General features: G+C 40.5%; 2 protein-coding genes across 4 annotated transcripts; one reads left to right on the top strand and one right to left on the bottom strand.

The window, feature by feature from the left end:
* Window positions 1-823: 823 nt before the first annotated feature.
* L3HYPDH (trans-L-3-hydroxyproline dehydratase) lies at window positions 824-10,550 on the bottom strand. Its single transcript, XM_016198201.2, has 5 exons — window positions 10,002-10,550; window positions 6,308-6,477; window positions 3,308-3,430; window positions 3,081-3,218; window positions 824-1,954 (listed from the first exon to the last, which is right to left on the bottom strand). The coding sequence occupies exons 1-5, from the start codon at window positions 10,516-10,518 to the stop codon at window positions 1,829-1,831; spliced, it is 1,074 nt and encodes a 357-aa protein (XP_016053687.1). The 5' UTR covers window positions 10,519-10,550; the 3' UTR covers window positions 824-1,828.
* Window positions 10,551-10,693: 143 nt separating this feature from the next.
* On the top strand, window positions 10,694-23,221 carry JKAMP (JNK1/MAPK8 associated membrane protein). Of its 3 annotated transcripts, none has more exons than XM_016198204.2 (7): window positions 10,694-10,792; window positions 12,804-12,895; window positions 13,479-13,633; window positions 15,299-15,460; window positions 17,020-17,201; window positions 20,538-20,614; window positions 22,442-23,221. In XM_016198204.2, exons 1-7 carry the CDS (start codon window positions 10,789-10,791, stop codon window positions 22,658-22,660), a joined length of 891 nt encoding a protein of 296 aa, XP_016053690.1. In that variant the 5' UTR covers window positions 10,694-10,788; the 3' UTR covers window positions 22,661-23,221. The 3 variants fall into 3 exon arrangements, with proteins under 3 accessions (XP_016053690.1, XP_016053688.1, XP_016053689.1); XM_016198202.2 differs by having other exon boundaries at window positions 15,254-15,460; XM_016198203.2 differs by having other exon boundaries at window positions 10,696-10,792; window positions 12,822-12,895; window positions 15,254-15,460.
* Window positions 23,222-24,186: the final 965 nt, after the last annotated feature.

The raw sequence follows: 24,186 nt of genomic DNA, 5'->3' as shown, positions 1-24,186 counted from the left end.
AAGGCATTTTAATGGCCCAGGGAAGAACTGAAAGAGTCTGAACTCGGGCATTTACAATGAAGAGGAGGAAGAGACTTTAAGGAACTAGTGTATGGATTAGGGTCTCTGGATATAAGCAGTACAAATAGCGCACTGTGTCCCTTAAGCAAGGAAGGAATTTACTGGAATGATAGGGGAAGTTCAGATTACAAAAGGATAGTCTCCCAGCCAGCCCCAAGAACAAGAGAAGGTGGGGCAGCCCTGTGGGTAGAGACAGCAGAAACTAATGAGGGTGGTCTCTTTAAGGCTCTGTCAGAATAAGTCTGCTTCAATCATTTTTGAGACGGAATCAATCATTTCTCTTAAGATCCGAGGTCCTGGGGAAAGAGCCTGGTTGGTATCCCCCATGCCTGGTAGTCCCAGCAAGGCTGCATTCAGGAGATGGCTAGTTTCCCAGAGGGAAAGGGGAACGTTGATAAAGGAGAAAGTTAGTGACACTGTCATTTTTTAGAAAGAAGTGATTTTTTCACCATAGAATGTTTTAGAGGATGAGTGGGAAACATTTTTTGTGTAATTGATTTTGGTCGGGATTCAATCAGACAAATAACTAGGTCTTTACAGATTTGCTGGATGGCAAAGCCAGTTTAAATAAATTAATTACTTCAGTTTCTGTCTGCTGAGAAAAAAAAATACTACTTACCTCACAGCAGAGCCTAAGGAATATTGAGAGCATCATACGTTGAATAGTTTTTAATACTTCATTCTATAATGACTGGTAATGACCAAATGTATTGTTAACAAGCTCACAGACAATTTACTAGCAAGAATACCAAGGGTTATCATTTCTTTCATGTTTTATTTTTTAATTTTTTAAAACATGCTTTTATTGATTTTAAAGAGAGAAGAGGGGAAAGGAGAGAGGGAAACATCGATTGATGTAAGAGAGAAACATCTCGGCTGCCTCCTGCACATCCCCTATTTGGGGATTGATTCCACAACCCAGTCTGTGCCCTGACCAGAATCGAACCAGCGACCTTTTGGTGCATGGGATGACACTCATCCAACTGAGCCACACCAACCAGGGCATCATGTTTTAAATCTACCTGGCATGTAGTTGGTAGAGTATGAGACTTGTCCCACTGTAGTGATTCACTGGTTGATTTCTACTATACACCTGTATTTCACTAATGCAATACACAATCCCTTTCATAAGAGCCTTAAAGATATATCAAAAGTCTGACTATAAGTTGGTCTTTTCACAGCAGTTTATGAGACTTCAGTTACCTGGGGTAGAGGCTCAGTTTTGCAGCTCAGAGAACAGCCGGCAGCAGCTGTAACACGTACCCAAAGAAGCTGACCCACCCCGCTCCTTCCCAGGCTCTGCATGTTAAGTGCTGAGCACCCTGTAATAACTCATCGCCCTTACACCCTGCTTAGAGAAAGGGCATTATTTTATTCAAAAGCTGGAAGAATTAAAATAATGAACTGATAAGAGTCATTGTTGTGAGGGCTACAATTCAAGCTATTATGCAAAGAGCATTTAGAACAAAATAATTACTGTAGAGTGATAGTTTAAAACAAGAACCAAGGTTTTAATTTTACCTGATATGTTAATAACTAGAAAAATATTATGAATTTTTGGTATTTGTGCCAAAAATAGGACGTGAGACCTAAACCTACATATATGCAAATACTAATGACATTATATTTAGCCACAGTGTGCTATTTTAGAAAGGGATGGGAGTTGGCTTACATGTACAATTTGGATATAGGTTTCCACATAATTCAGATAAAAATTACTGATAGATAATAACTGCTTTAAAAAGAAAGCCCTTAAAAGTCCCAGAAGTCACTTGAGAAGAAACCCATCCCTCAGTGGGTCATCGTCTTCTACTGTAAAACTGGCTGTCCCGGTGTAATGGGCTTGTCCGGATACTTCCACTATGACAGCATTAAAATCACCGCACTTTGCTTCCTGGAAAAGGAGGTGGAAGGGGTACAGAATCAAAATACTGCGCTCTACTGCATCTGGCTTTAAGTCATATTGTTGATTTTTTATCATTTTAAAGAAACCCAAGAGTTAATCCAATAGGCAATGGAAGGAGAGCAACCTGTGTTTTAATAAGTTAAGCTGTAGAGTGGGAGGCAAACTGGAGAGGAGAAAAACCAGACACCCAGAACCCTGCGAAGAGGTAAGTTAATTCACTCACTGAATCTACATCACTAAAGGAATTTTTAGTGAGGATGGAGAAGAGCAAAATTAGTCTGGAGGTGGAACTGGCAGGCCTGGGGACTGATGTATGTGGGAAGTGAGGGACAGGAGCAAGTGAAACATAACAACAGCTTCTAGCTTGAAAATGAACCTGGTGCTGCCATTAACCAAGACAGGGAATGAGGTGGGAGAGGCACATGGAGGGAGGGGGAGGGGGGGAGGGAGGGAGGGAGGACTTTTTAACAAGGTGAGTGTGCAGTATCTCTGGGACAATCATTTCGAGATGAGGTTACTGGACAGCTAGGAACATATATGTTAGGGGAGAAGCCCAGAGTAGGCAGGGTAGGGAGAAAGGTTTGGAACATCATCAGTGGATGGTTGAGAGTGGAAGCTTCAGAAGTGAGAGAATGAAAGTGAAAAGCAAATAATGTCTTGGTATCATTATGACTATCATTTTGACCTTGTGGACCCATGGAAAGGACCTTGGGAATCCCCACGGGTTTTTAAACCACACTTTGAGAACCGATATCCTAGCTGCACAGTTCTTACAGGCCTGTTTTTGTGTGTGTGTGTTTTTTAAAAAAAATCTTTATTGATTTTAGAGGGAGAGAGGGAGAGAGAGAGAGAGAAACATCAATGATGAGTCATTGATCGGCTGCCTCCTGCACGCTCCCGACTGGGGATTGAGCCTGCAACCCGGGCATGTGCCCTGACCAGGAATCGAACCCAATCACCTGGATCCTAGGTCAATGCTCAACCGCTGAGCCACACCCGGCTGCGCCAGGCCTGTTTTAAAATTCTCTTCTGACTGAAGAAACTCATCTCACCCAACTCGGGCCTCCTCAATCTCAGAAGTAACACATTTGCAAAAGGTAAGGGTTTCACTCACCCTCACGGCCTTCCCCGTGAACACTGAGCCAGTGGCACTGCTTTTGAAGGCTCTGGTCTGGTTCAGCTTGAGAAGCCCTTTGTGACACTGTAAGGCAATTCGGGCTGTCACCCCTGAGCCAGTAGGACTTCTGTCAACCTGTTTCAGAATAAACGAAGGTAAGAGTGTTCATGGTGCTCCAGTTTCACATCACACGCTTTTGTGCCTAAAGATTACAGTTTTAATACCTGCTCATCTGCAAACACACAAATGTTGGTGGTTGGCTCCTCACTATAAGTATCTTTTCCATCTGTTAATATGGTTCCATAGAGAAAGGCAAGGTCTTCACTGTCAGGATGAGTAATTTTAAACTGCAAATAACAAAAAATTATCAACTCCATATAAAATAAATATTTTGATTAGAATTTATATTTTAAATAACAGATATGAGGCACTCTTAGACATCACTTTTCCATCTTTATCATTTTTAAAACACCTTTCAGGTCAAGGCAGTAAATGCTAGAATGACACCTTCGTCCCGATGAACAGACAGTTTTATCGGAAGTTGTGATTCTTACCCTGAGTCCCTTCCTAAGGAAGTTGCCCTGCACAGTCTCTACTAAAGGTACAGTCCTATTCTATACACACCCCCTAAGCACACACACTCTTTGGAGCACTGAGCCCAGGCTGGCCAGGCCACAGGCTGGCCATGGCTGCTCAAACAGGAAGAGCTCGGGCAACCATATCCTCACTCCCAGGAGCTTGAAGGGGATCACATGGAAAAATGAGGCAATGAGCATCTAGAGCTGAAGTTAATACCATTGATAGAGACAAAGGCTGTGAGAGGCCAGGAGCAAGCAAAAGTTACAGGGCTGCAGAAGCTAGTAGGTAAGAGAAACAACTGGATGGAAAAAAATGACTTCTTATAAAGAATGAAGTCAGTCGGTATCATGAAAAGCAGCAGATACACACAGAGAGAAGTGGGCACTGCCTGGGTAGCTAAGTCAGTGGTAAAGCACGGCCAGGCAAATGTGCAATGCTTCCTGTTCTCCCAGGTCTGGTTGTTTAATTTTTCCCGGATTTCAGTAACTTCCCTTAGTTTGACCGAGATGACTGTAATCTTACCTCCACATGTATCCTTACAGATAGTACATTCTACTACCAATTACCTGCCATTTAAAGCAGTTGAATAGATGTGGATTCTTAAAATTCAGGAGCCATTTATAACCAAGATAAAGAGGCCTGCATACTGGAGTTTCGTCCTAGTTCTCTTAGAGCACCTAAGCCCCACTCTACTCTAGCACCCTCCAAGGTCACTGCTCCCTGATGTGCTTCCCCCACCAGACAGAGCTCCTTGAAGGTGGGCTTCGTTCTTCCTTTGTCTCCAGCATCAAGCGTAGTGTCTGACATACAATAAGTTCTTGGTAAGTAAATGTTTGTTAAAAGAATGAATGAATAAAGCTAATTTATGTTATAGTAACTTCAGCCTCTCCCCCAATGGCCTTTCCCTAAATCTTCATCAGCATATGAATGGCCAGCAATTCACAAAGTAGTTCTACTGACTGATCCATCCCTAATCAAACTTTTTCTCATATTTTTTGCAGAATCCCTCCTCCCTTAAGTCGACTTTTTGCAATCTTGGTGAGAAGTTCAAGCTTCAATGAGAAGTTCAAAATTACTTCTGTTAAGGAAACTATGCCTTTTCCTTTTGATTTCATTGAAAACAAGGTGAAATTATTTTACACCAAACTGTTAACTCAAACTATTAGTTGTCTGCTTAATGGAACAGAGAACTGATGTAAATAAATCCAGAGCTTCAGAAGTTACAATGATAAAATAATTTTACATATTGGTATTGACCGTCCTAGAAAAATAATAATTTAGAACAGGGATATAGTATATATTTTCATTTTGTTATTTGTTATAAATTATGTTAAAGTTTCAGACATGTTAAATAGGCCTGTAAATAATTATTAGTACAAGTATGTTTCACAAGTTATTTTTTACTTAATAATTAAATTTTCATATGCTAAAACATTCAAATACTGTGTATGAGTTATTTATAGGTCTGAATTTCAAGGTACAATGGCAGACTGGTGCTGGAAATGAAAGAATATTCTAGATTTGTTTATTATCTAAGCTGATTTTATCAGAATAGTTTTTCCAAGCCCAAACTAGAGTTATTTGAGTAGTTATTTAACTAACTTCTTAGCAATATAGGAAAAATTCACTAATTAGGAATTAATGTTCTCTGTGGAATAATAGAAAGTCTGGTCAGACATAATGAAATCTACTTGTAAGCTGTATTTTATATTCATTGTTTTCAAGTCTTGTAGAATGACCACATATAGCAAAGCAACATTCATTTCAAATTAGTGGAATACTATGATACATTTCCTATATGTTTAAATAACCACAAATTACAGTAGTATATATATATTATTAAAATTAATAATAGTTATCATTATTGAACATTTATTATGGGCTTAGCATTATTCTAAGTCCTTTACATGTATTGACTTTTCTTTTTCTTTTTTTTTAATTTTTTTTTTTTATATCTTTATTTATTTCAGAGAGAGGAAGAGAGAGAGACAGAAACATCAATGATGAGAGAATCATTGATCGAGCCCACAACCCAGGCATGTGCCCTGACCGGGAATCGAACCCTGATCGCCTGGATCCTAGGTCGATGCTTAACCTCTAAGCCACGCCCGGCCGGGCTACATGTATTGACTTATTCTTATAGCCCCCTACAAAGCAGGTATTTCATAATTTACATTTTACAGATTGGAAAACTGAGGAACATGGAAGTTATACAACTTGCTCAAGGTTCCAAAAGTTACAAGTGGCAAAGCTAGAACTCATAGTCAGTCTTGCCCTAGATCAGGGCCAGGGAACCTTTTTTCTGCCAAGGGCAATTTGGATATTTATAACATCATTCGCCGTCCATACAAAATTATCAACTTAAAAATCACCTATGAAAAAAGCTCCTAGATTTATTGAATTTCAAGTCCCGCCTGCGGTTGCCTTGGCAGGGCCAGATAAATGATTTCTCAGGCCTTATATGGCGGGCCAGACGTTTCCCACCTCTGCTCTAGAGCCTGAGATTCAAACCAGTACCCTATTCTTAGTACTACTAATAATTTAAAATTAATATATAGTATTTAATTTTCTATATAGACATGTAATTGATATTCCCTCCATGCCACAGAGAAAGGCAATGTTTTGATGGCAGCGATTGTACTGACCTGAGCTTTCACTGCTTCTGTCACTGTACTTGCTGCATCCACAAGGTCCCTTGTCTTTGCAGAACAAACGTCGAGTCCTAACTTTTCAGCACTAACAAATGCATAAAATGCACCACCATATGCAATGTCCACTACCACCTTTCCATGACCAGGAACATCCACCAGGAGATCTAAAAAAGATGTATTTGAAAATAAATTTTAGTTTAGCAATAAAAATCATAGAATTTTTCATATGTGTGTATTGCCAGGGCGTAGGGCTTCTTCCTATCATAAAGAGGAAGGAACTATTTCCTCTTTATGTTAACTATTAGTCATTTGTTAACTATTTTGAGTATCTTTTTTTCCTGGAAACATCACAGAGGTGGAGAGGAAAAGCCTGGGACACCAACGTGTGAAAACTATGAAGGAAAATGTAGTCTCCTCTCATACTACTTGGAATAGTTTTAAATAGTGAGGATTTGGAATCCTGTTCACATATTGGTGTCTTCAGCTCTTAATGTCAAAACAAAATGAAGAGATTTTTCCTATATGTTAAATATACTTATTCACTTATATATTTCATCTCATGAAAGTAACCTGCAGGCAAATACTCAGAATAAAACATTGTAGAATCATTGACCTTTACGGTATTATTTTGCATCAGGTTTTTTACGAGCACTTTCATGAGCCCGACATACCCAAAGTTTCACCTGAAGGTCAGTTGTTTGAAATCCCAAATTTGTATTTCCAAAGGAATGGGGCTGGATGATATCTCAGGATAGTAAAACTGTTTACCCCTCTCCCAGTTTCCTCTCTTCTTCCTCCCCAGTCCAGTGGGCTTGGTGATCACGGCCTCTGGGGGAGGCATGTGGCAGGAGAGAAAGCAGGTTTTGTGGAAAACTAAGACCTTGAGGGGAAAGAGATTTATTGGCAAAGGAGTGTTCTAGATTTTATTTTATTTTTTCCATCAACATTTATCCCCCCCATACCCTCTTCCACCTCCCCCTCAATCACTACACTGTAGTCCATGTCCATGAGCTTTCTTTTTTTTGCTCAGTCACTCCCCCCACCCTACTCCCTACAGAGCTGTCTGCCTGCTTTCTAAAGGGAGAAATATTTCTCCTGTCAATAGAGAAGTTTCTTCTGGACTGAAAAAAAAAGGCTGAAGGTCCTGAGAACGGAGGACCTGTGTTATCTTCCCTACAGCACCTTGGAGAGGCTGCAGGGTGTGACAGACAGCAAGGAGGGAGGCAGGGGCAGGGGCCACATGGAAGGGGCCTGATGATGCTTTCCCGGTAACCTGTGCAAGCTGAGGACCAAAAGGCCTTCCTCTCCAAGGCCTTGGTTATTTTCACACATGTATCAGAAAAAAGGGGCAGCAAGTGGAGGGATGAAGCTAAATCAACCAATAAGGCAAAATGGAGTTTCAAATAATTCAGAAATTAAGTTGTGAAAAACAAAGTATTTCTTGTGTTCCTGAGTTTGCACAGTCATACAAAGGTGCCAGTATGCGATCAGTTACAGACCAGCCTCCAGAGCCCTTCTTACACGTGATGTGTCGAAACACAGCAAATTTATCGCCAAAAGGGTGAAACGTGCCTGTGGAACTTAACAGCAAAACTGAATGAAAAAGGTCTTATCTGGATGCTGGTGCAACATGAAAAGCACATATAATGAAAGGAGAATGAAGAATTCAATGGAAGTAAGGGACGCTGGAAAGCTACGGCAAGTGTGGCTTTGGTGCCCTCCTGCGTACATGGAATTGCTGCTACCTCCCCGGCAAAGGGTTTCTTTTGAGAATTCCATGTGATAACGTGTAGGGAGTCCGTGGCACACATTAGGAGTGCAATAAATGTTGACAGTGAAGCCAGAAGTTTAAGTTCCAATGGGAATAGGACTCTTAAGAGGGCCAGATGGTTACATTTGTCAATCAGCATATTCTCCAAATTTCATTTTAGTTACTCATTCAACAAATGACTACCCAGCGTTCTAGCACGTGAATACAGTGAACAAAACTCAGGAGTCTTCATTTTAGCAGGTGAAGTGGAGGTGGACTCGGCAATTCTCTGAGGTGGGTACTGTTGTCACCTTCATTTTACACACATGACACTGAGGAATAGAATCCCTTTCACAAGGTCACCAAGATGGGGAGGGACAGAGCAGTGATCTTAATTGAACACTGTCAGTCCACCTTTTTTTGTATTTTTCAAAGCAGAGAATTCGGGATTTCATTTTCTTAATGACTCAAAGTGACCATTAACGCTCACTGATTACTGTCCAGTCATACAGTGATGTTCTCAGGAACTACTGAGCCTATGGGGCTGGCTGCCCCTGCCATCACCAGCCCAAATTGAGGTGGTGGTGGTCCTGCTGCCTGCTGTCATTTCCCACAAAATTTAAGAGTGCTTCCCATCTGCTGCTGGGGCGGCCTAGATGCCTAGTTACACTGTTGAGGTTTTTGTGATGCAATTCTAAACATAAACTCCCACCTCCCTTAAGTGCCCTCCCAATGCAGATGTGACACCATTCTCCCGTAAAGGGGAAAGCAGCATCAATGTGCTCTAAAACGGAAAAATGCCTGGGCAATGATGGCATTACTCAGAATCAGGCTAATCTGGAATCCAGGTCCTAGAGGACGATCAACATCGAACTAGCAGAATGATGGGAATGGCTTGACGACTTTGGAAAAAAAGGTGATAACTCTGTTTCTGGCTGGACTAAATCAGCTCCCGGCTTGCTTGCAGTCAGGACTACTGAAGCATTCTCACTGATAGAATTCAGCCCTCGGAGGGACTTCCCTCACCGTGATAGTCATTAGACAGCTGTTTGGCATGACATACAGGTTCTGCACTAGGGAACCCACCAAAACCTTCTGAAGGCTCAGCACACCTAGGGAACTAACTAGTAACCTTATGTATTCTGTAGTCTGTCTGCAGGAATATACATATATATTTAAATTCTGTAGTCTGTCTGTAGGAATATACATATATATTTATATTCTAAGTAGTGCCTCACACACTCTCATTTACTCCTCACAAAAAACCCCAAAACTCAATGAGATAACACATGAAGAAGCACAGAGAGGTTAAGTAATTTGACTAAGGCTGCACAGCTTTACAGAGTTGTCAGGCTTTGAACCCAGGCAAAGTCTGTTCCCGTTTTTAAAGAATAAGAGCGGCGACATCCGTACTTTGAAGATTTAAATTGCTTAGTTCATTTTCATTTAATTCTCCCACAAGAAGAGGGGAAGCACTTTTTACAGATGAGTTTCAGTAACTTGCGTTCAGTAACCTGCCCGAGGGCACCGTGTGCCCAGCGAGGGCGCTGAGCCAGCCTGGGCCCCGGGTCACTGGCTGCTCTTTGCTCCTTGCCCGGCCCTAGCGGACTCTGCGTTGCCGGGTTGGGAAGCCTCTGGGAAAGCCGGCCTGGGGAGGGGGTAGGGAGGCGGTGCTGAGGCAGCGCGGAGCTCTGCGCTGCTCCAGGTTCCAAGACCCCAGGCCGACTGACCTGGGGGGTGGGGGGGCACTGCACGCACCAAACAAGCCCTGAAGGCTGTGAGGCTGATGCACACCCGCAGTGGTTTAGGGTTACCTTTCTATTAACTGCGAAGGCTGCGGGGCAGGTTAGTTGCGCGGCGTGGGTTCCAGCCCGGGGAGAGCGTGCAGTTAGTCGAGTCTCGGGCTGCAGCCGGGGGCGGGAGGGTCCCGCCGGTTACCTGTGGCCAGCGCGAAGGCCGGGACGCTGTGGAAGCGCACGGGGCCGCGGCTGAGGCCGCCCTCGCACTCCACGAAGGCGGCCACCAGCCCGCACGGGCAGTGGATGTTGACGCGGGCCTCGCGGGCGCCGGCCGGGGGCGCCGGCACCAGCCCGAAGTCGAGCGCGAAGCGGCCCAGCGCCAGCACGGCGTGGCCGCACATGGAGCTGTAGCCCTCGTTGTGCAGAAACAGGACGCCCAGGTGAGCGTCCGGCAGCTCGCTCCGCACCAGCACGGCCCCGTACATGTCTCGGTGGCCCCGGGGCTCGTACAGGAGCCGGCGCCGCACGTGATCAAGGTGCTGGCGCATGTAGCGCCGCTTGGCCAGCAGCGTGGGCCCCGCCACCTCGGGACAGCCGGCCAGCACGATGCGCAGGGGCTCGCCGCCCGTGTGCATGTCCACCACCGACAGCGCCGGCGTCGCCGGGTCATGCGGCGGCAGCCGGGGCATCGGCAGCGTGCTCTCGGTCGTCTCCATCCGGGAACGCGACCACCGCCCGGCTGCGCGCGCTTCAAACCCGGGCCTCACCCGCGTACTTGGCGCTATCCGGGTAGGACCCTTGGCCCCCTCAGGGGGCGGGGCCTCGGAGGCCGGGCAAGGAAGCGCGAGGCGGGGGCGGGGCTTCGGGGCGGTCGCCCGGGTTACCAGGAGGCGGAACCGCCGAGGCGCTTGTGGCCCGGATGTCCGGGCGCAGCGGGCCGGTTCGGGTGATCCCGGAGCTTCTCCGGGGAAACTCACCAGCGGCCAATGGGTGAGTGGTCGCTGGGGTTCCGGGGAGCGCTTGTCGCACACCCCGCTTCTTCCCTGGGCTGCAGGCTCTGGGCTCGGCTCCGGTGGGCGGCCTCCGGGTGGCGGCGCATCCTGGCTCCCGGCTCCCATCTCCCGTCCTTGGGCCGGGGCCGGGACTCGCTCGGGGATCGCGGGGGGTGGGGGAGGGGTGGGGGTCTCGGCTCCTGAGGGGCTGCCGAGGGGAGGCCCGCTGCGCGCGGGGCGGGGGAAAGGCTAGGCCTCTGTTATGTTCGAAACGTCACTTCAGCCTCCGCGTCGGTCCCTTTGTTTAACATACATAAAGGTTGACTTCAAAATTTAGAGCGCGGACATTAGCAAGTGCAGAAAGACAGTCAAGGAAGCAGAAGCTAACTGCGCATAACTACTGTCTCTTGCTTCAGCGTCAAACATAAGTTTATAGGGCCCTTCACAAAGATTGCAAAAAAAAAAAAAGGTCAAAGTTCTAGCTCTCGTTTGCTGAAGGAGATGTCTCGCAGGCGGAAAGCGAACGGACACGGGCAGTCAGGGTTTCGTTTGGCTGATAAGCTTTTGCTGGTTTTTAAGACTTGGGGTCTGAGAAACTTTCCTTACATTCGGATGTATTTATTAAGCACCTACTAGATGCAGTGCCTGTGTAGAAGAAACGTCCAGTTCTTTAACTTCTGCCTTCTCAAAAAATCTGAAGCAGTTCATTTCCGACTGTTAGTTTAGAACATTGTGATTCCAGTTGGTTTAAAAATAAGTGCCAAAGTAAGGAAGCCCCTGGATTTAAAAAAAAATTTTTGATAAAAGTGAGACTGTTAAGCTTGAGGTATTTGTCAGTGCTATTTCAGTTGTGTGTGTTTTTCTCAGCAGCAAAAGGAGAAAGAAATCAAACGTCTACTCGAGTTTGAAAGGAGAAAGGGCATTGTGACCAGGCTGTCTCTAGATTGTGAATTCATGAATAATTTGGAAAATGATCGATCAAGAATAATTAGAAAATGCATAATCTTCAAATTAATTTACATTTGACCACAGTTGTTTTGGAATTATTCTATACTAGGCTGTAGGTTCCTTGAAGGCAGGGACGCTGGCATGTCCCTCTGTGATCTTTAGCTGTCCCTACCCAGTGGAATCTGACACTGAGTGCATGCTTATGGAGTGAGTGAATCAGTGACTGAAGGGAAGTGTCGCTGAGGAAAAAACCCTCCTTCAGTAACCTCTGCCTGTTGATGAGGTCAGAGACAATCTGTGGGCCCTGGGTATTTTTGTAAAGTAGAGCTGCTTTTAATTTTCTCAGGCCTTGAGATCAGGGGATTGAGTCTCAAGGCCTGTGGTTCCCAAATATTAGTCAGAGGCCCAGTGACAGCCTTGATGAAATTTTCACCTGTCCTCGACAAAAATGGCAGAAGTTAGGACAGTGTAAATAAGCGTTTTATAAAGGTGAATTTATTTACTCTACAGGCCTGTCCTTTATTCTGAAATTATGTCCTGCTTTTTTGGTATTAAAATATGTTCTGTTATGAAAGAAGGTGATAATAGATTGTGTGTGTGTGTGTGTGTGTGTGTGCACGCATGCACGTGCATATGCACTTAATATCCTGACTGAGAGAAAAAAAAGGAGTGATCCTCTACTAATCCTCTTGTTTAAAAAACAACGTAAATTCAGAAGTCTTACCATTTAATCAAGGGGAGTGGCTGGCCGGAACCATTGGAGACAAGCCCACGTTAGGCTTTGAGTTCTAGGGATACATCCTGACCTGTAGGTAGAGGACTGAGGACTTCAATCATAAGAAACAGTATTAAGAACAAGGTTCCACTAGAACTTTTTGCAGTGTCACAGAGTAAAGGAGAAATTTAATTTTTAACATAAATGCATCAAGACTTTTGTCAAAATACAAATGATTTTTTTACTTGAAACTGTTGAGATATTTCTGCCAAGCACTTCAACTATTATTGCATTTTTTTTTATAATTACAAAAGATGTTACTGTACTGGCATTTGTTTTTAAAAAGCTGTCGATATTCAACCAGCATGCCTTGGACTTTACTGTGGGAAGACCCTACTATTTAAAAATGGCTCAACTGAACTCTATGGAGAATGTGGGGTAAGTCTTAATGCTTGTATATTATTTCATTTGTAAAATCTTTTGAAATATTTTCACATGTAGAATATCTTTTTTTTCAGTCTACTCATTAATTTATAAAAGAATATGTAGGCATTAATAAAATCTTTGTGTTGTCAAATTGATTGTCTATAATACATCTTTCTTGACAGTCACAGTTGCTGTTTTTAAAAACATTTTATAATTTTATAGTAATTTTAAGTTACTTTTTATTAAAGATACAGTATAGTGACTTGGATATCCAAGTAAGTTAACGTTACAATTCCAGAACAATTGTTTGCAATTATTTTTATACGATGTTAATAACTAGGTTTTTCATTTAATATTAGTCAACTATTTTAGTAATTTAGTAAAAGGACTCCTTTAAGAGCATTATACAGGTATAGGGAAACACAGTGTAGATTTCTTTTTATCTTACTTACGCTTTCTCTTTTTTATTTCTAAAAGATGCACATGTAAAGAAACGTGTAAACAGAAATGTGGTATCTTATAGAAAGATTTGGGGGTGTGTGTTAATGTTCTAAAGTAATATCTGTACATAAAATATTATTTTTATATGTTGTAGGTGTGTCCAAGAGGACAGAGAACAAATGCACAGAAATATTGTCAGCCTTGCACAGAGTCTCCAGAACTCTATGATTGGCTCTATCTTGGATTCATGGCTATGCTTCCTCTTGTTTTGCATTGGTTCTTCATCGAATGGTACTCAGGGAAAAAGAGGTTAGCACTTTCTATGAATATACCTGGATGGACTGATGTTGCAATAATTATCAGTTAGAAGGCCTTATCAAGTAATTATACTTATGTTTTAAAAGTGGTAAACCTTTTTTTGCTTTATATTCTGATTACTTTTGATTATGGCAAGAAAACATAACAATAGGGCATGCCTCAGTAATTATTAAGGGAAGTATCCTTTGTTTTACTTTAAATGAGCTTGAAGGAATTTTTTTTTTTTACATTTGTTTGTGTGTATTTTTGAAGAAAATTTTATTTTATTTTTTTTCAACATATCTTTAATAGAGAGGAAAGGAGGAGGAGAGAGAGAGAGAGAAACATCAATGATGAGAGAGTCATTGATCAGCTGCCTAGCCCGCAACCCGGGCATGTGCCCTGACCAGGAATTGAACCGAGATCTCCTGGATCCTAGGTCGATGCTCAACTGCTGAGCCATGCCCGGCTGGGCTGAAGAAAATTTTTAAATTATAATCCTTATTGTTTTTTTACAGAGAATTGCTTGTGTTTACAAACTGTTTATTGTCTTAGAACAAATACTTTGTGAATTAATTTACTGCTAGAAATCTAGCACAATGTAGTTAAAATAATATAGCTGCTACCTAATTACGAAAACTCATACTAACACATTAATTCCATAAACATTTATTAAGCACTGTGTTTTAGTTTCAGAAGATCAGAGGAGGAGATACACAGATAACTGACATGGTTTATAGTCATTTGTCTTATAGAGAAGACAAATGTATATACAACTAAATGTAATATAAATCAGTCTTAAAAGTGTATCAACAAAAAGTATATAAAAGTATTGTAAACAGAATGCTCTGGAATCATAAAGAAAGGAAGAGATAAATTGTGCCTGGTAGGATCTGAAAGACTTGGGGGCAAAAGACCGTTTTAGGCAGAGGAAACAGCTTGAGCAATGGCATGAAGGTATGAAATGCGTGCTGTTAGGGTGGGAATGGAAGTGGTCCAGGTGGTCATATGTGGATTGCATATGAAAGAAAGGTGATAAAAAGAAAAGATGTTTCTCTCTCTCTGTCTCTCTTCCTCTCTCTCTAAAAATCAATAAAACTTTTTTTTTTTTAAAAAAGAAGTGAAAGAAAAAGTGATAAAAGACAGTTTAATATAGTGGTTACCTCTAGGATAGAGACAGGAGTGTGGAGTGGAGAGGAACAGAGGTAGATATAAGTTCTAGTTATTGGGTTAGATGGTGAGCTTACAGTATTTATTATACTTTATAACTAATATGCATTACATATAATTTTTGTGTACCTTTTTCAAGATAATTTTTAAATGATGCATAAATAACTAAGAAATTTTTAATAGCAATTTGGCAAGATACTAAAGATAAAGGTAGATCTAATTTCTGCTCTTCTGCATATGATGCTGGCAAGGTGTAATCCCTTTTTAGTAAACGAGGTTAAATCTTTTCAAGTGGTTTTCATATATGGTTGCCTTTTCTTACCTATTTGGAAGATACTTAGTTTCAGGAGTTAACAGTTAAAATTTCTTTTTAGAAGCCATATCTTGAATCGTATCCAGGTTTTATGAAAAGCCATTTAGCACTAAAAATTTCCGGTAATTGTGCTGCTTTTGTTTCACTAGTTCCAGTGCACTTTTCCAACACATTACCGCATTATTTGAATGCAGCATGGCAGCTATCATCACCTTGCTTGTGAGTGATCCAGTGGGCGTTCTTTCTATCCGTTCCTGTCGAGTATTGATGCTTTCTGATTGGTACACAATGCTTTACAACCCAAGTCCAGATTACATCACCACAGTGCACTGTACTCATGAAGCTGTCTACCCACTGTAAGTATTGACTTAGACTTAATATCATTTTATGAAAAATTACGATTAGAGATTTCATTTATTTCAACAGGTTGAACATTGTAAAATGGCATCTAGGCACTGGGGGAAATACACAGAAATGATTTTCTTCTCTTGAGGGATATGTCGTCTGATAGGATAAAACAGAAATACATCTCAGTATAATAGAAGTGAAAGTATTATTGTATTGGTGTTGAAGCGTGTATAAACATTTATAAAATAAGCCATATATGTTTCTTTTTTATTTTATCTTATTTTTTAAAATATATCTTTATTGTTGAAAGTATTACAGCCATATATCTTTCATAAAAAGGGATTTGTATGGAAACCTTTTTGATACTCAGCAGAAAAGCAATATCTGACATACACGAAAGAGTATGGGCCTTGGAGCTAAAAACAGGCTTCAGTTTGAATCCCGGGTCTGACAGTTGTGTTAACTTGAGCATGTTAAGAGCCTCTTGTAACTCAGTTTTTCCATTGGAAAAAATGGGAATGATGATCCCTCGCAAGGTGATTGTGAGGATTAAATAAGCCCATACATACCAGATACAGTGCAGTGCCTCACACATGGGAAGCACCTAATAGTAGCGGAATTTATTATTAGAGTGTTTGGGTTAATGTTCTTTCTTTATTATTTTTGTTTCTTTCCCCAAAATAAATGTAATTTCCATCAGAATGTTTTGTTTTAAAAGTATCAAATTCATAGCATTCTGTATAATATCACCCCAGACTACTTCGTTTTTAGAATTTCTATAAATCGTTGGTGTTCATTTGATGCATTTTTCTTGGTAAAGATATAGAAGAGTCTGGTAATTATGTTCTCATTGTTATAGCAAGTTTTCATTAGATAATCTGCTCAATGAAATAGTCCTTTTTGAGAAGTTCTTAATATTACTAATTATTAAAACACACATGCACATATATAAAAAGGCAATTAAAAAAAAGAGATCCAGATGTAAAGATATGAAAAATCTTTTCCACCTGCCCAGCTTTAAGCCTTGTAAATTATTTATTCCATGTATATATTCTTTCTCTCTTTCCATATGTGTGTGGCTAAAATTTATATATAAAGGACTGATAAAGTCCTCTGTTGATTTCATAGAGCTGTACCCTCAGCTTCAATTAATGAAATACTGGCTATATAATATTTCCAGCATGAATACTGTAAAATTTAACCAGTTTTCTGTTTTCTTCCTGAGGTTTTTTTATTATGTGATCCAATAAAAACCTTGTTCATAGTTATTTCCATATCCCTGATTATTTCCCTTTGATAAGTTTCTGCAAGTAAAATTGCTGGACAGAAGGATATAGATATAAACATTTTTAGGATTTTGGATACACATTTCCAAACTACCTCCTGGAAAGGGACCAGCATGCACTTTTCAATAATGTATGAGAGTCCTTTTGGCCAATATGAATAGTCTATGGGTAGATTTAATATAATTTTTTAACCTTTTATAGTATCTTTGATTTAAAAATGATCAATGATAAACTACTTTAAAACGTAATTTTGATACTGTAACTCCTTATTTATTTTACAGCTACACCATTGTGTTTATCTACTACGCGTTCTGCTTGGTGTTCATGATGCTGCTGCGACCTCTGCTGGTGAAGAAGATTGCCTGTGGGTTAGGGAAGTCGGATCGGTTTAAAAGTATTTATGCTGCACTTTACTTCTTCCCAGTGTTAACCGTGCTTCAGGCCGTTGGTGGAGGCCTTTTATGTAAGTTTGATGGGTAAATAGTTAACATTATTATTATATGTGATGAATAATATTTTCCCTGAGTATAATTTTGGAGCTTTTTCTTCAAAATAGATTTATTTTTAATTCATGAAAATAAACCATAGTATATATATTTTTGCTAGAACTTATAATAAGCCTTATTTTTAAAAAAGCATGGGTTTTCTGAAATGGAATAGAAATTCTCAGGAAATCAGTGGCAGCTAACCCAAACTGATTTCTAGTTAGGGAATATTTGAAGCTTGTAACCTAAACAGGAAGATTTTTAAAACCTAAAAGTAAATTTGAAAACAAAAACTGGTTTTTGCATATAACATATGGAAATTACTCTTGGTAATGTATACTGTTTATCATTAAGTTAGATTTTAGACTTCTAAGTTTCTTTATGGAAACCGTTTACAGTAAAAGAGTCTTCAGTATATTCTTTAATATAGCCATTTATTTATTCACCAACCACTTAGCAAAAGAAGAATAGGAAAAAGTTGGTGTTAAAGGGCTTACGTACTACTAGGAAAGCTGTAACTAGCTGAGAGTACATAGTGTGACATTGACCATGGCAAGGATGTTAGATACCATCTTTTATATGGAACCTACCAGGGCACAGAGGGCAAGCCTCTGGCCTGAAGGAGCGAGGCAAGACTGGGCTTCCTTATGCAAGTCATGTAGTTTGGTAATGAATTCAGTTCAAGATTAGGTTGGTGCTTTTAGGGTAAAGCCAAGAGAGATTGGAGACTAGTCAGGTCTATGGTCCCTCATGTTCTGATTTACAGATGTATCGTTTCAGTTGGCCTGCATGGTATTTGAAATTCTATAGTCTCTTCTAGCTCCTGCCATTCCCTGTTTTCTTAGATTTTGCCCACTTCAGCGATTTACCTGCCTGGCTGGCCTCTGTTGGCATTTGAGGTTGCTCTTCTTGCTCTAGGGAATAGAGACCTACTCCTAAAAGGGTTTAGGCAGGAGAGAGACATGACTAGGTTTGCATTTTAGAAAGATAACTGGGTGGCAGTGTGGAAGATGAATTGGCAGGGACAAACAACCTGGGGGACCCATTAAGAGATTATTTCAGTAAGCCACGTCTGACTGCCTGACCTAAAGCAAAAAGACACTAGGAATGAAAAGGTACTTGAAGGTAGAGTTAACTAAACCAGGTAACTGATTTAGTACAGGGGTTGAGGGGATGGGAGGAGAATACGTGAAAGTAGCTTTCTGACCTAGTCACTGGTGAACGGATAAACTGAATATTAGAAGCAGCAGAGAGGTTGGCGAGAAGTGAATTCAGTTTTAGCTCTTCATGGAGTATTCAAGAGTACAGGTTATTTATGTTAGTCTGGTGCTTGGGAGAGATGTCTGGGCTGGAAAGATTTAAGAATTGTCAGCTTTCAAATTCCTAGACTTTAGGGGGTAGTACTATATGGAACCTCTTGGTTAAGAAATGGAGGAAAGGAAAACCATGAAAAGCAGAGAGGGGTTTTGAAAGGTAAGACAAGGAGGCTGCCAGACACCGTTGCTTCCTTCATGATAGCTGCTTATCTTGGAAAATGCCTTTCCCACACTGAATGTCTTTAGATCATTTTGTTAGCAAGCCTCTACTCAAAACACACATTGGGAGGATCAGGAGTCATTACTATTCATTAGCACTGATATAAACCCAAGCAGTCTGCTGAGATTAGTCCCAGAGGGCACCATACCAACTCATAATTGTATGATGTTATAAAAGAGAAAATAGATAATTTTTGGTTTGTCAGTTCACGCCACTGTACCAGAATACTGTAAAACTGGGTGGCTTGCAAACCACAGAAATTCTTTTCTCATGGTTCTGGAGAACGGAAAGTCCGAGAGCAAGACACCAGCAGATTCCGTGTGTGGTGAGAGCTCACTGTGTTCTCTAGTGGTGGAAGGAAAGAGAGCTCTCTGGGGTCTCTTATACAAGGGATTAATCTCATTCATAAGGGCTCTGCCCTCACGACCTAATCACCTCCCAGAGGCCCCACCTCCCAATACCATCACATTGGGGGTTAGATTTCAGCAGAAGAATTTTGGGGACACAAACCATTCAGTCCATAACAAGGTAATATAAAAATATGAGCAAAGTAGAGCAGCAAGAGGCTTCTGGTAGTTAAAGATACTAGGCTTTAGGGAGAGAGACCCTGGGAGCTATAGGAAGATGTCAGTGAGGAACTTTTACCTGCTTGGAAGTATTAATTGAAGCCAGTTTTTAAGTGGGATCTGCATCTGAATCACCAGGGAAACTAAAATGCAGATTTCCAAGCCCCACCACCAAACCTAATGCATCAAAATCTCAAATTGTTTTAGATCCTAGAATAAGACCATGCCTAATCCTGCCGTGAGCCTAGGACCTATGCCCACAGGTTCGAGGTTTGGGCCTTCTTAGAAACTTCTTCTTCCTCCTCAGGCTTTTTACTACTAGGTCTTAAATTTGTATCATTAGTAACATTTTTAGCTAATTATAAATGAAATGTGATTTTTTTTTTTTTTGAATGGCTGATTGAGATCCTACTCACAGTCTTGAAATAAAAGGTTCTAAATCTCCAGCAAGCCATTCAGTTACATAGTAAGTTGGAATCAGGCCTTTATGGATAATTCCGAGATCCTGGCTTTTGCTTCCCGAATTAACAGTTGAAATTGTTCTGAATAGGTTTCACTGCAGTGCAGTATGATTGGTTTCATAAACGGAGGTTGTTTTAAAATAATTATATGAAAAATAATTTAAGGTATTTTTTCTCAATCTGTCTCTTTAATGTGCTATAAATGTAAAACATTTAAGAGAAAGGCGGTATTTTTGTAAGAAAAACATTTTGCTTATAGTAGTGTTACTGTACTATATTTGAAGTACAGTCAGTCGTTTCCCCTTATCCGCGGTTTCACTGTCTGTGGTTTCAGTTACCTGCAGTCAACAGTGATCCAAAGATATTAAATGGAAAATCCCAGAAATAAACAAGTCATAAGTTTTAAATTGCACACTGTTCTGAGTAATGGGATGAAATCCTGCTCCATCCAGCTCTGTCCTAACCCTGGTGTGAATCGTCCCTCTGTCCAGCCTCTCCATGCTGTACACAACTGCAGAGCTGGGTGATTGAGACACTGTGTGGCCTGCAGAGCCAAAAGTGTTTACTCTCTGGCCCTTTACAGAGAAACCTTGCTGAGCCCCACCTTAGGGCACTAAGGCTCGTCTCTCACAGGACTGGTTGAGAATGTTTTCAGTTATGGGGAGAATTATATACACGGTTACAATTTTTTTGATGGTTTATTCAGAAAATTTGCTTAATTTTTTATGTAATGCCAATGTTTGTTTTTCAGATTACGCCTTCCCATACATTATATTAGTGTTATCTCTGGTTACTCTGGCTGTGTACATGTCGGCTTCTGAAATAGAGGTACGAAAAATGCTTTCCTCTGTTAGAGACTTTTGGGGGATTGATGGTTGAGTAGGAGAAGAGTACGTATGATATGACGTAGCACAGCTAACTGTTCTAGTGACTCTTGGCTGATGGATGTCACTAAGTAGCTTTTAGCTCACTGGCTATGTGTATGAAACATTATGTACTGGACTCTATTTGCTTGGGAAATTAGGCTCAACTATCTATCATGTTGAAGAAGAAAAATCATATCACATAATTTACCCATACAAAAAATGAAATGTTGAAACTTATTAACACCTTTTTGAGGGAGACATAAAAATGCTTTATTGTATATAGAACTAACTTTACACTTTATTTTACAGTGGCAACACTGTCATCAGTAATTATATTGTACATTCTCCACCCTTCTATATTTTGTCCCCTATTTTATTTTCTTGATTATGGATGCTTTTGTCCTCTAATATCTATAATATTTTGGTGATTTGTAAATAACATTAATGGCAACATCAGTTCTGGTACTGTTCCTGTTTAGAGATACCCATTTGTGCCTCTAACTTGTCAGTATTCCAGTGGAAGGTCACTGTTAGGACTCTATTTTGAGGCTGAACTGTAAGGAAGCAAGTGTCAGGTGCTTGAGTACTCTTCCACCCCATGCTTGCTAACCTAGTGCCCGTGCACTCTCTTCAGCTGCCCACCACACTTGTTAAGAGATGTGCTTTCTCATAATTCTTAACATGAAGAAGCTCGACCCCAAGAAAATAAGTTATTAACTGTTTTGGAACATTTGATTTTGGTGTCTCTCCCTGTTACATTAGTGAGAAAGTGAGAGGGGATGACTTCCAGGGAGAGTAACGTAGCCGAGGAACTAGACAGTATTTTGATGGTGATTATTTAGATGTTTCCATTTGTATACTATCCCCATCTCTCCTTTGACCTTGAGTCAGTGTTGCAGTATGTATAATTAAAGAAGAGAAGCAAGTTAGTTTGGGTACTGTTTTCAACTCTAGAGAAATATTTGAGGGGGGGAAATGATTGAATATTTGAATAAAATGAAGTTTTTGAATTTCTGTTTATTACCCATAACTACTGTGGATAGTAGTTATGTTAGCTTGAAACTTATTTGTTCCTCTGCCCTGGGAATCTCTCCTATATAAGATGTTCATATACTTCAGTTAGCACTCTCTCCTTGAATCAGAAATAGAGATGTGACTCAGGAAAAGACAGTCTAGCTTTAGGTGAGTTGATGAGCCATTTAGTAAGAGAAAGTAATGTAATACTGCAAATTACATTTCAGTATGTTAGCACATTTATAATAATTTGGCCCTTCCAACTTCTGCATATTATAGAGCGATATTGAAGGTTAAAAGGAAATCAGAGTAGTCACATGTCATCTCTGCTCCCTTCTGACAATCCAGGCAGCAGACTCCAGGAGCGCTCGAGGCTAAGGAAGTTGCCTTGTGCACCTCCCGTTTCTCACCTGTGGACTCCGCTGCAGTGGGTCAGGGCGGGAGGAAGACATGTCATGTGGGGTTCTCCTTCTAGGCTATTCTTTCAGAAGAAACCGTAGTGTTTCCAGCATTGACTCTGGTGTGAACTAGAACTTAGATGGGGCTCCCGTCCTGTGCTGCCTCTGGCTGCTCACGTGACCACAAGAAGCCTCACCTGTGCAGTGTAGTGGCTGGTGTAGGTGCTCTCCTAGGTCCCTCTTAGCTCAACCTGTCTGTGAATTCTGAGGTTATGATTTTTAATTAATGCATTTAAATTAAAATAGAATAAATGATCTGAACTAGCTGATTCAGTCCAATGATGTTTCTCTTTTTTTTCTTTTATCCAATGATCCAGAACTGCTATGACCTTCTGGTCAGAAAGAAGAGACTGATCGTTCTCCTGAGCCACTGGTTGCTTCATGCTTACGGGATAGTCTCCATCTCCAGGGTGGATCAACTCGCGCAAGATCTACCCCTTTTGGCTTTGGTGCCCACACCAGCCCTTTTTTACTTATTCACGGCAAAATTTACTGAACCTTCACGGATACTCTCAGAAGGAGCCAATGGACACTGAATATAACATGCCAAAAACACACAAACAAAAAAACTAAGAAGTATTCTTAATAAAAAAGTAAAGAAATAAAAAAATGTATTAGTACTCCTCTGTCATACAAGGGAATAAGACCATCAGTATATCTTAATGTTTTTGGTCGTTTTGTATGGTTTGGTTTTTGATTTGAGACTTTATGGTTAGACTTAAAAAATACAAAATACTGTAATACTCTGTTATATAGTATAATACGCTAGATGCTTATAGCATACTGTTATATGACAGGAGAAGCCTATAGGAAGCACTTGCCTCTTGAAACAGTTTATTCTTCAGAGCAAAATCATGTTTCTGTGTACCTAGCACTATGTTGTTTCTGTTTTTATTAAAAACTTTAACAAGTATAACCTGAAATCCTAGCTTTGGCACAATTGTGCATGCCTGTTGTGTTTCAACTTGTTTTTCAAGTATAATGTTACAAAGACACACATACCTGTGGGGTCTGATAGCAAACATGGAAGTAAAGTATGTTGTTTTTTTCTTACCTATTTATTTTCACCAATAAAGTATTTTGATCTATTACAAAAATTGAGCATAATTTATATAACAGGTTCTCTGTTTACAGGTAGTTTGGTTGAAGATATCTTCAGATTATTCCTGTTTCTGTAAAGAAAAATTGTGAAAAGCTTAATGACAAAAAGTCTCAAATGTTCTGACATTTGTATTTGCCACACTAATCGTGGAAATTCAAAATATTAGGTAGTGAGATTAATGTCTTTTTCCCAAGTGAATACATGTACTCACATATTCCCTTCCTCTTACATCTCATTAAAAAAAAAACAGTTTTAAAGGAAGAGAGAGAGAATCATCAGTAGTACCTCAACCTGAGATCGAACCCACAACCCAGGTATGTGCCCTGACTGGGAATCAAGCCCACAACCTTTTGGTGTGTGGGAGAACACTCCAACCAACTGAGCCACCCGGCCAGGGCTCTTATATCTCATTTTTTAAGGATACATACACCACATTTTTTTGATCCTGAGACACATTTTCTTCCACATTGTGAAAGAAATCTCTGAATTAGACTGCATCTTACAATTGACGACTTCTTAGATTTAACGAAATATAGAATATATATAGCTAGAAACAATTTTCCTGTGGTGCTGGCTGATAGGGTATGCTTGTCCATTTTTATGCTCTGAACACTTCAAGAGACTTACAGTTGCAACCATGGAAGCAAAATAAGATTTTTAGCACTTAGCCTGCTAATCAGACCATGTTTGTTCTCCTGCGTTGTTTAGGAAGTTATTTACCGAGTCTGCTATTGGTGGGGGTTAACACGAATTTGTTAAATCTAGAACTTTAAGACTTTGGTTGACAGGTGCAAAATGTGAAAGAATGTGCACTCACTTTTCTCACTTTTTCTGTAGTTTTGTTTATGCCTTTTGAATTCACAGCAGTTGTATCCTTGGAATTACTTTGGTTTTTTTTTCAATGTTAATAGCTTTTTCACAGTATGTGCAACCAATGGGAAATTAGGTTTTTTGGTAGGT

Source organism: Miniopterus natalensis, chromosome 1 (genome assembly GCF_054644295.1).
Source record: "Miniopterus natalensis isolate mMinNat1 chromosome 1, mMinNat1.hap1, whole genome shotgun sequence".
NCBI classification, from domain to species: Eukaryota; Metazoa; Chordata; class Mammalia; order Chiroptera; family Miniopteridae; genus Miniopterus; species Miniopterus natalensis.
This window is presented reverse-complemented; position numbering and strand designations above follow the sequence as displayed.